General features: G+C 52.4%; 1 protein-coding gene across 1 annotated transcript; it reads right to left on the bottom strand.

The window, feature by feature from the left end:
* Positions 1-3,995: 3,995 nt before the first annotated feature.
* On the bottom strand, positions 3,996-11,487 carry PDZK1IP1 (PDZK1 interacting protein 1; the record flags this gene model as incomplete). The annotated part of the gene is made up of 4 exons (XM_082052816.1): positions 3,996-4,518; positions 5,063-5,161; positions 7,620-7,728; positions 11,415-11,487. 4 exons carry the CDS (start codon positions 11,485-11,487, stop codon positions 4,446-4,448), a joined length of 354 nt encoding a protein of 117 aa, XP_081908942.1. The 3' UTR covers positions 3,996-4,445.
* Positions 11,488-11,856: the final 369 nt, after the last annotated feature.

Here is an 11,856-nt window from a genome sequence, read left to right as displayed (position 1 = left end):
GGAGATGCTGTGAGCTCCAGCCCCTTTGGCAGGGAGGCACTTCGGGGACCCCGGGACAGCCCTTAGCACCAAAAATTCCCCTTTTTCTTCTTTCCCTCCTCCTTATTTTTTTTTTTTCTCTCCTCCTTTTTTGAAGCACAAACAATGGAGCTAAAAGGTTGGGTATCAGGCCGATAATCATGAATGACGTGTCGTTATTACACACCACACATCCATTATCTCCCATTCCAGCCATGTCACAGGCGGCTGGAGGAGGGCAGATAACGGGGTGCCTTCATGCAGATGGCTTATTATCAGGATGTTCCAGGAGGGGCTTTAAGACAGTTAGTGATGCTGTTTGCCAGTTAAAGATTAGAGACCCCAGAGAATAATTAACAATCCCAAAACCCAGTTTTTCTGCTGGATTCTTCTGCTTTCCCTCCCCCCCCCATTCTCTTTAATCTATTCACTCTAGCAGGTGTAATAAAGTGATAAGGACAGGCTCCAGGGATGTTTGTTTGGCTACTACGGGTGTATAAACCAACAATGGATGGTATTTTACTTCTGGCTTTCGGTGGCTTGAATCAAGACCAAAAACTTTGCAGCCCCCTTGCCCACACACAGCCACCCCAACATGCTGCTCTCCCACCTGGGTGGCTGGGCTCCTTCCCTGGCCTGAAGGACCACGGTGATGGGACAGGCTCCCTTTGTCCTTCTGGAAGTCCAAAACACACTGCTTGGGTGTCAAGGCACACAATGCTAAGACATAAACCCCAGGATACACTGCTCAGGGCCAGGGCTGGATCTGGTGGTCCTTCTGGCACCGGTTTAGCAGCAAACGGCAAGTCTTTAATTAAACCACCTTGGAATAACTCACATATCTTCAGGGCCAGGCAGTGCTTGTCCACCTTTGCCAGTGGATTAATGCAGTGATGCCCATAGGGTTGTTCCTGGACATCCAAAGAATGGGTTATATGTCCACCTACCCAAGCTTCTCCAGGCTTGTGGTCACAGCTGGAGCAGAAACATCTTAAATCTACATGGCTAAAGTGCCTCACTAACTTCAAGAAGATCGGGGAAGTGTCAGGATAAAGGCAGCTTTCAACAAGATGTCCCATATCTGAGAATCCAAGGGATGAGTTGCACTCTCCTTGGCCAAAGGATAACTGTGATACATCCTGTAACACAGGGTGGTGACACAACAAAACCACCCTGAGTATCTTCTGCCCCAAAGGAGATTATCTGGTCTACAGCCTGAATGTCTTCCTGAATCCCAAGCTTCAGAGACACCATTGTTACAGAGCATGGGGTAGGATGGGTCACCCACAGGTGTCCTTCACCTTCATCAGTAGGCATAAGGTATCTTCTGAAGGACAGGCCCTGTGCTGTGTGGAGAAGGGTGATGGAGAGGATTTGGGAAGTTGGTTTGGAGCCCTTTGGAGGGGTCCCCATCACTTGGGGGTCATCAGGTCCAGCCATGGCTCTGAAGAACATCCCCCATCCCACAGGGTCAACGCAGCAGGCATGAGCACTGGGATGCCAGAAGTTGCCTTCCCGATCACACTCATTCTGCCGGGGAGGGATGAGACAGCATTGTGCTTTAAACAGCATCCCCGACCCTATCAGCGAGAGATGAGATATCCTAATTATGGCAGACAGGCGAGGATCCCGGCTGTATCAGCCAGCACAGAAAGGTAAACAAGAAATATAACAATGGACCCTTAACACTCATTAGCTGTGTCAGATAATACCTCACTTTTCTCCCTTTGGGGCTTAAAATCTAATTAAGATTTTCCAACAATAAATTTCATTTATGCTCGTTCCCTTTTGTTCTTTTTAGGATCACACCAAGAAGCAGCCGCGAGCTGGCTGCACGGCTCAAAAGAAGGCAGCCAACTTCACACAGACATCCTCGGGTCATGCTTGATGGACAAAGGAAACTGAGGCAGGACAGCATCATGGACTGCATGGAGGTGAGATCCCACCAGGGAGGTAACACACTGGCTCTTGCAAAAGATGTTTTCCCCAGGAAAGTGAACTTTGATGGGGCCCTGTCTGGGATAAGACCAAGCACCAAGGTCCTTGGGCTAGCCCAAAACACACAGTGGTAAAGCCTCATCTACAAACACAGGAGGGATTCATAGGGAAAATGACCCACAGAGCCCCCAGCACAGCTCCCTTCCAAACCCACACTGCCAGGCAACAAGCCGGGCATTCATCACATATTCAGGGTGTGGACAGGGCAGGGAATGAAATCCCACTATTACTCATGATAAGGATGCTATTTCTAACTCCTTTTGCAACCAAGAGGTAAAAATTAATGGGCTTCCCTCCCCTCGCCACACCCCCGGCCTGAGTGCTGACACGGCAGGAAGGCACGATGACTAATCCTCCCGAAACCCTGCTGAGCCAAGCATAACCACCCAGCACTCGAAGCTTGTTGTTCCCAAACCTGCATGACGTTTAGCACCTGCAAGAGAAAAGTCTGGGGAGGAGCATCCATCGGGGGCATGAGTGGGGCCGTCCAGGATCCAGCCTAGGGCTGGCTCAGCCTCCAGTAGCCCAAGGGAAGGTGGTAGAAGGGACCAGCTCTGCTGTGGTGCTGACAACAACAGCCATCATGTCTCCACAGCAGAGGGCTTGACCCCTCCAACCCTTCTGCCTGTTTTCTTCTACCCCCATGCAATTTCTCAACTGAAGCTGTGATTTCTCAATGCTGAGACTTGAGGGCATTTTCGAAACGCTTGCCTACGTGAAGCTTTTCAGGGAGATGCCTTTCAGGGTGGGCCTATTACTGGAAGGCTCCTGTTTCAATGCCATTTGTATGTCATCTCCCACTAGTGATGTTAACACATTCACCTGTGGGAAGTACAGCAGCTCCAGCCCCCAGCTCCAGTCCAGAGGACTCCCAGCAGTGGGAAGTGGCCCATTTTGGGCAGAGCTCCCCATTTAAACTATTACAGCTTCACTCCAAGGAATACTGAAGCAGGTTTTGGTGGTTTAGGAAAACTGGGCATTTTGCAAGCCCTCTGCCCACACCATGCTAGGCAACACCTCTCCCGGCTCAGGGGTTCTAAGGACACCAGCAAACACAGAGGAGCAAGGAACAGCCCTTGCAGCAGGGAAGCCCACTCAGGGTTGAAACTCTCAGAGCAAGAGCTCTGCTAGTGAAAGGCAAAGCAGCACCCCCAGCCCCAACAGCCCAGCCGCCTGTTTCAGACATCACTGTCTAAAAAGTGGCTTTCCAAAGCACCTCCTGAACACAGACCAGTGTTCCCACGGACCCAAACCTACCACAGGTGCTGTTTCACAGCAGGTCTGACGTTTTCCCTTACCTCAATACTCATCAGAAAGCAAGAGGTAGCTCAGAGACCTGTTGTTCTCCAGTCACATCTTTCCCCTTACATTTGCACAGCAGAACCTCAAACCCAACTACTGCTAAAAATGCCCCTCTTATAAAGCCCATCCCACAACTCCCAGTCCTGCTCCACCTGCAACCCTTGTGCTGCCCTTGATTGCAGAGCCCCTTAACCCTTTCCTCACTGCTCAGGTGCAGGATCCTGCAAGCTGCTTGGGCAACCCATGTCCCAGGGAAGGCCAAGGTGTTACAGGTCTCTCAAGTCAATCTGCAGTCACTGCAGCTTGCTCACCTCCCCATATGGACCTTCATGGCTCTGGGGTTGTCCAAACATCAAGCAAAAAAACCCCTCCCTTTTCTCTCCTGTTAACACACAGGCATGTGCAAAAGTGGTTTTGGCTTCATCTAAGCAAGGAAATAAGAGACAGATTGTACCCAGGAGGAATTACAGGGCAGATGAGGGTGCTGACCTCTGTCTAAGTACCTTTCCCACCCCTACATTGCCTTCCCCTGATATTCTTCCCCTCCTGAACTGCCCGAAGGCTGGGAGCATCGTGAGATACCAGAAAGTCCTTTGAGTGATTAGCAAAATGACCCTCTTTGCTGTCCTACGGGCAACAATTCTCTTTATTGCTCACAGGGAAAATATATACAGGGGAGAAGGTTCGTTTTGCCATTAAAACACGTGGTGTAGGTCATAAAAAGAAGGCTGAAATGGGGAGAAGAGGACAGGTTTTCCATCAGCACATCCCCGGAGGGTGGCTGGGGATGCGAGGAGGTCTCAGGCACCCAGTGGGGACCCCTCCATGTCTGGAGTGGGTCAGCACCCCCTGAGACTGGGGATGTCAGCCTCACTAACCAGCTGAGGTGAGTACCGGGCAGAAGTGGCACCTCTGGACCTCTCCTGGGGACTGATACCTGCATGAACACCAGTCCCCAGGGCAGAAGAGCATGTCCTGCAGGTGGGAAGGTAAAAGGTCAGGAGATGGTGGAGCCGTGGAGAAGTTGGGGAGCTGCCGTGCATGGGGGATGCTGGTGCAAAAATGCTCATCACAACGGCAGGAAGCGGGGTGAGAGGAGGAAAGACGGTGGTCATCCGGGACACCTGCTACATGGCGGTGGTGATCACCCTCTCCTCGGGCTCCAGGACATTCTCGTAGGCGTGCTGGCTCTCTTTGGACCTGTGACAGGAGGGAGAAGCACAGCGGTGAGCTCACCCCCAGCAAGATCAGCATCCCCAAAGCCACGGCCAGTACCCTGAACTTGCTGGTGCCAGCTGTGCATTGAGCAAGGGGCAAGGTGGGGAGGGTGGTAAGGGCCCCGCTGCCAGGAGGACAGGCAAACCCAGGGTGGGAATTGCTCTGATTTCTATTGAGGACTGTCTTGACAGTCAGCATCTGCATGGTGACCTATGGCCACTTTTGGTGGATTGATCTACTTGAAAAATGTGATGTAACATAAGAAAAATGTGGGGTAGTAGGTTGTGAGGTGGTGGATGGACCACAGGACTCAGTTGCAGGGATGGAGAGAGACTGGGGAGGAGGGGATACTCCCTCACCACCTTCTCCTTAGCTCTTGAAGAGGATAAAGGCCCCAAAACCAGGTATGTGGGACATGGGAGACCCTGAGTGGGACAGGCCGTGGCTCTGTATGTCCAAGCCATCCCTAGGGGGATGGAGCAGAGTCCAGAAGCCACAAGGACGAAGTTCTGAGCAAGTACTTCACCTGAAGTCAGCTGCCGTAGTTACATATCTCCCTTCGTGGCCATTGGACATGACAGCCTCGTGCTTGCCATCAACACTCACCACTGTCTCAACGTTCTCCCTGAAGAAGAAGAAGAACAGAGGAATTGAAACAGAGCAATAGAGGGGCTGTGCCAGGGATCAGCTCATGACAGTGACAGTGCAGAGGAAGGAACTGCTCCAACACCACGAAGACAATAAGGGACCTGGATGTTTGATCGTGGCCTTGGACACCTGGCTCAGCCCCCGTCCCAGCAGGACATGGGCGTCTTCATGGCAGGTTCGCAGGGACTGTGCCTGGACATCAAGTGCTGGTACTGCCAGTGCCAGGCTGGCAGTCAGCAAGACTCGCTTGTCAATATGGGGGATTGTTTTCTCCTTCTAACTGGTTTTTCCAGTCTTTTCTATGTAATCTGTTGCAAAATAGGAGCCACAGCCCTGGAGCAGGAGAGGTACACACATGCACATCCGTCTGTGCAAAACCCAGGGCTTCCTCTCAGATGTGAGTCTGGATCACTCGCAGAAGCAACTGTGGGGCAGGGATCGGGTGTTCAACCTGAGTCAGAGCCTAAAAGCTCGGCTCTGGAGCCAACCTGTGAGCTGAATGGTACTGGGAGGGTTTAGCCATGGTGGGTGGGTGTAGGTTCTCCCCATGTGCACATCCCTGCCTCCTCCAGCACTCGCTCAAGGGCGATTTGGGAGGCTTTTCGAGGAACAAAATGGCATAAACAGGCAGTGGCTTAAGCTGATAGCTGCTGTCACAGTGACAGCGCAGAGCTGGCAGCGTGCCAGGCTGCTGAGCCTCGCTCCTGGCTCTTCTGAAGAGAGGCCAGATTAATTAAAACAAGCTGCCAACCCGCCTCAAGCCCTCCTCAGCATCCTCTGCCTCTGGGCTGGGAAGAGGCAGCTGGACACAGGCAGAGGTAGGAAACATCGTCATGTCACCTGCTCTGTGGGCTGGAGGTTCCCACAGTTTGAGGACAAAGGTTCTTCTTTGGGAAACAAAAAGTGTAGCTGCAAATCAGACAGTATAAATATATATATATATATACACATATATATATACACACACACATATATATATATACATATTGCATTATGTATTAGCCCTGAATGCATCCCAAAGGGCCCCCTTGAAATGCATCTTGGGCAGAATTCAACCTGCTGAGCATTGGGGTACACCTCAAGCCCCCACCTCCTCAGCTTGGAGAGGCCATAGGGATGTGCAGATGCAAGAAGAGTCCAGCACCTTTGGGTACAAAGCCCAAAGCACCAGGCTACAGGGTATTTTTGATCTTCAACCTCTGTTGACTTTGGGCTCGGATTCAAGATCAAGTTACTGCAACTTAACCAGTTAGCCTGGGTCGGCTGAGCAGGAGCAGCCACCTGTGGCTTTGCTGGGCCAGCAGCGGGCAAGAGGTGACCAGCCCTGTACAACTTCCTTCTGCTGGGTGAGGCCACCTGGTTTGCCTGTGCTGCAGGTTCCATCTTCTCCCAGCTCCTATCTGTGCCTTCTGCTGACTTGGATCCATCTGCTTTGCAAATAAAACATTCTCCCATGGACATAAGGCACCTAAGAACTGCACCCCCAAATCTATAAGGAACCAGGATCGGGTCAGTCCCTCAAAACATACACCTGTGTAAACCAGCCATGATGCTGCGGCTCTGCTGTCATTCTTGCAGTAGCACCTGAGTGCTCTGTTTGGGGGTGCCCTTGCATGGGGAGCAGCGGGGACGTATTAGAAGGGAGTGGATTAGAAGAGGGGTGGTCAGTAGGTCACAGAGGTTCTCCTGCCCCTCTGCTCTGCCCTGGGGAGACCACACCTGGAATATTGTGTCCAGTTGTGGCCCCTCAGTTCCAGCAGGACAGGGAACTGCTGGAGAGAGTCCAGCGCAGCCACCAAGATGCTGCAGGGAGTGGAGCATCTCCCGTGTGAGGAAAGGCTGAGGGAGCTGGGGCTCTGGAGCTGGACAAGAGGACACTGAGGGGGGACTCATTCATGGGATCAATATGGAAAGGGGGAGTGTCAGGAGGATGGAGCCAGGTTCTTCTCAGTGACAACCAGTGACAGGACAAGGGGTAATGGGTTCAAACTGGAACACAAGAGGTTCCACTTGAATTGGAGAAGAAACTTCTTCCTGGTGAGGGTGGCAGAGCCTGGCCCAGGCTGCCCAGGGGGGTTGTGGAGTCTCCTTCTGTGCAGACATTCCAACCCGCCTGGACACCTTCCTGTGTAACCTCATCTGGGTGTTCCTGCTCCATGGGGGGATTGCACTGGATGAGCTTTCGAGGTCCCTTCCAACCCCTGACATTCTGGGATTCTGTGATTCTGTGAACTCACACCTGGCAATAAGTAACAGGGAGCAGAGAGCAGGACAGCGAGAAGAGGACAAGCAGACCAGGACAGGGAGTCTTTGCTCTCCCTGGCTGGCAGCAATCCTGCTTTCCCAGCCCTGGCAGGGGACAGAGGTGGTTGGAAGTGACCCGTGAGAGGCAGCTAAGTCCAAACTGAAGCAGCTCCCAAGGCTCCCACACTTACACTTTCTCCTTACACCAGAACTTATTGACCATGAAAGCGATGGCCACCAGGACTAGAAACACAACCACTGCGATGACGCCCTGTGACCACGGCTGGAGGCTGCCCCGGGCTGCAGAAAGAAAAAAGGAGGACACGTGTTAGAAACACATTTTTGAGCTTTGTTCACTTGGCTGAGCTTCTCCTGTCCAGCTTCAGCAACTTCCAGCCAAGAGCTCAGTCCTGCAAAGCTGAGAAAAGCAAGTTGCAGCTAACCCAGGCAGCCTTATGTGGGTGATTGCAATGAAATAAAATGCAAATGATAGCAGTTTTGCTGGTGTTTGCATGTGGAGTGCAGTGCTTTGGGACCTCATATATATATATATATACACATATATATAGGCAGAGGGGCGCAGATGACTCTGGAACAGGGGGACAAAGGGCCAAGGGACAGGGAGCGAGGGTGAGAGGTTGTTTGCCCAAAGTGGCAGGGGAAAGAAGGCAGAGGGGTTTCAGCAAATGGTTTATTCTCCATCCCCAGATGCCACAGATATCGTTCCCAGGTTATTTCCCAAATACTGCCCAGTGAAATAAGGACCTCACAACAGGCACAGTGTAAAATTTGGTTCTCACTCTCACAACAAATGGTTGCCAGCGTGGATTTCGGTAAAATGCACCATTCAACAAGTTTCCAGAGCGGCGAACTGATTTATGACGGGAAATGGAAGGTTGAAGCGTTCAGAGCAACAGCCTCCAGCACAAAGGCCAGGCGGGTCTGGCGGGGGGCCAGGCGGCGGGGGGGCAGGGGTGGCCCGGAGCTGGTCACGGTGTCCCCCGGGGGACAGACCCACAGTTTCATTTTCCTCTAGCCAGACCTAAGCAGTTATCTGGGCACAAGTGGGGAGGCTGCAAGAGATATTTCTGGATGCAGGAGGAACTCAAGGGCAGAGGGCCGAGAAAAGGAAACCTTGTTCCAGTCCTTGCTGGGAGGGCTGCCCCTCCAATCCCACCGGCTTTTGGACAACGGAGCACTCAGACATTGTCAAACCCATCCTTAAGTGTTGTCGCATCAGCACTGAAAGGAGATCTTGTTGATGCAGCCACACCCCTCTGAGATTTAATTCCTATATATTCAGGCGTGGCTTTTCTTCTTTCTGCTGATTGAAAAGCCAACCCTTGCACATAAATGAAGTCGCTCTGGAGTGACAGGTGGAAGATGGTCCCTGCCAGCCCCAGCATCGGCCTCGCACCACTTGGACGCGGCCCCTGCCACGAGGCTGAGCGATCCAGGACGAGTTCATTGGTACTTCAGTCTGACTCAGGAGCTTCACGCTAGCTGCACACTTCATCTGTCTCGCGGGAGACAAATCTCTGCTATAAACAGCAAATAATCTTTACTAGCAGCAATAAAGGTGGGTTGTGTGCTCCATGTATGCAAACTACTCATCCACAGGCAGCTCCGCTGCTGACCGCCCTCATCTCCTTCCTCTGGCTTTGAGGCGGGGGACTGTCCTTCGTTAAGGCCTCCAGCTCCTTGAATCCTTACTGCAAGAGGCTTGTATTTTGAAAAATTAAATTAAATTAAATTAAAAAGCTCTTTTTGCACCTTACAAGTGTAATCAGCCCGGCCAGCTGATTCACCACCCGTGCCAGTCCAAAAACCGGTGGCACCCCCAGACAAGCAGCTGGGAGAGCAGCCCCGAGGAATGGCTTTCAGCCCCCCCGCCTCCCCACAGAGACACTTGCTGTGTTCACTGCAAGGTCCCAGGGCCAAAACTCAAGCAGGAGGAATTCAGGCGGAAATTCCCTCTTGTATGAGCGTGTTTCAGCTGAATTCCTGTTGTACCAGCAAGCTGCTAGTGGGGGTACTGGGAGGGGGTGGCAGTGGGGAAGAGCAGAGCTTGGTTCCCTCCTGCCCCACCTGATGGGCAGGGATGCTCCTGCTGCCCACCAGCGCCGGGGGGGCAGCCCCAAACACACCTATTGCTGAGCTTTGGCTGCTTTGCTCCCTCCCTCGCTCTGTCCTTGGCTGTTATCTCAGTCTGATTTATTTATTAGTTGTGGTTCATTTTTCCTGCCGCAGCCAGGGTTTCCAGCCTAAGCCTCGGAGGGGATGTTCAGGTCCAGTCTCAGTGAGGTTTCTGCTGGGGTTAAGGGAGGTCAAGATCAACTGGGGAATGAAGCCAGTGATGACTGAAATCACCAAATTTGCATCTCAGGATCTTCAAGCAAAGGAGGCGAGAAGATAAGTGGTAGGAAACCTCCTCTGAGCAGCCGTGCTCAGGAGGTACTGTGTGTTTTTGCAAGCAAAACTTCACTCGGATGGCTGTTTCCACCAGATTTCAGAGCATCCAAAGACAAAAGGAAAAATACCAAACCACAATCAAGCAGTTCTGGCTTTGGGAGCCCATGTGGAGCCTGACTGCAAGGGGAGATGAGCATGGCAGGAGCAACAGCAAATGCCTCTGCATGGGGCTGAAATACTCCCGTGGGTGTGTGGAACTTGTGTGGGGCTTAAAAAGGAGGAATGGGAACAAGGCAGAGGCAAGAGCCTGGAAAAATGCTTTACCAGGGATGTCCCTCCCAGGGCAGTGAGTCCCTCAGGCTCTGCCACCTCCTCTCTGTTTCCCCTCACAGCAATGATGAGTTTTCCCCTCCTAAACAAGATCTTCTAGGGCAAACAAACCTATGTGGGTTCTGCACCCCGACAGATGTGTGTTTGTGCATCTGCAGATACAAATGAGACCAAGAGAAGTGCTGGTGCCAGTGTAAGTCCTTGCACATACTGTGACCCCATCTCTATACTCAACAGCTGGTTTGAAGACACAGATCTGCTTTTTGATGCATCTTCCCTGTATGCTTGGAAAGCATCGGCTGACCCCTGTCTCTTCCCCTCTCCAGGGAAGCTGTGCCAGGCTCTGAATTCTCATTAAAGGCTCTTTTTTTTACCTCTTTCCAGGCAACAGCAAAACTTTCAATCCTGCTGACAGTGGAGACCCCAGACTGTTAAATCCTCAGCAAGTTGGTAAACAAATACAGGAAGGGCGGTCAGGGCCGGGGCATCAGGAGGAGAGAGAGGGAGGGAATTTTCCAGGACTTTGGCAGCATCAGATGAGTTTTAATTACTCCTCATTATTTGTAGTGTTAGACAAGTCCTTCCACGAATTTCCTAAAAATAATACTCTAGCCATAGGAAGTTTCTCTGTGAAGTCTTCAGGAAGGGAACAGGAGGGCAATTTGCAGAGGAAAATATTTGCTCCTTCACCTCAGCAATGATCAAAATTACAGATTAACAGGAAAACTTGCGAGCTCGGGGAGTGACCCAGCACAACACTTGCCCAGGGATGAGAGTGAGAAAAAGAAAGAACGGAGAGGAGAGGAGAGGAGAGGAGAGGAGAGGAGAGGAGAGGAGAGGAGAGGAGAGGAGAGGAGAGGAGAGGAGAGGAGAGGAATTACTCATCTCAGTGCAGAGTCCTGTCGGAGGTAAATCAGAACTGCTTTATCTCCATGTAATCAGGAGAAATAAACCTCAAGCGGCAGTTTCAGCCTTTGAGAACACAGGTAGAAAGTCCCCGTGTCCCAGCTCCAGCAAGACCTCCCAACCCACCCGTCCCCATCACCTGCCGATGTGAAGTTCGAGCTAAACCTCAGGCAGGAGCTGGGATGGTTTTTCTCTTCCCAAGAAGCTTTTTTGCAGTTGTCCCTTGTCCCCAAAGCCACCGCACCGAGCAGCTCCCTCCTAGCCGGAGCTCGGCACACCTTCCTGCCCTCCCCCTTGCCTCAGTTTCCCCGGGAGGGCAGGCAGCTGCCTGCACTCACCTTGCTGGCAGCAGGCGGGCTGGGGCGGCAGGAGCAGCCCCAGGAGCAGGCAGAGGAGGCAGCGGGCAGGCATGGCGGCAGGCAGGGGACACGCAGGAGCAGCCGGGCGCTGCGCCTGGGCACGCCGCCCTCCCACAGGAATGAGCGCTTGGTCAATTATCAAACGCGTTAACGAGGGAGGCTGATGCTCATACCTGGTTATTCAAATCCTCTTGCGGGAAGGGGTGGAAGGAGGTGCTTCTTTCTTTCTCCCACGGAGGCTGGGGCATGGTGACTTGAACCTGACAGTCCCCTTAGGGCGTGGAAGGGGATGAAGCCGTTAAATATTTGCATCAGCCCAGGAGGAAGAAAGGACACCCAGGTGGGTAAATCCCTTCACCAGTGTGGCTGCAGCACTTGGGGAACGTGGCTGAACAGGACCTGGGTGTCCCCAAGTCCCCTT

The sequence above is a fragment of the Streptopelia decaocto genome (assembly GCF_964273445.1).
Source record: "Streptopelia decaocto genome assembly, chromosome: 5".
NCBI classification, from domain to species: domain Eukaryota; kingdom Metazoa; phylum Chordata; class Aves; order Columbiformes; family Columbidae; genus Streptopelia; species Streptopelia decaocto.
The sequence above is the reverse complement of the archived record's forward strand: the minus strand, read 5'-3'. Positions and strand labels throughout refer to the sequence as shown.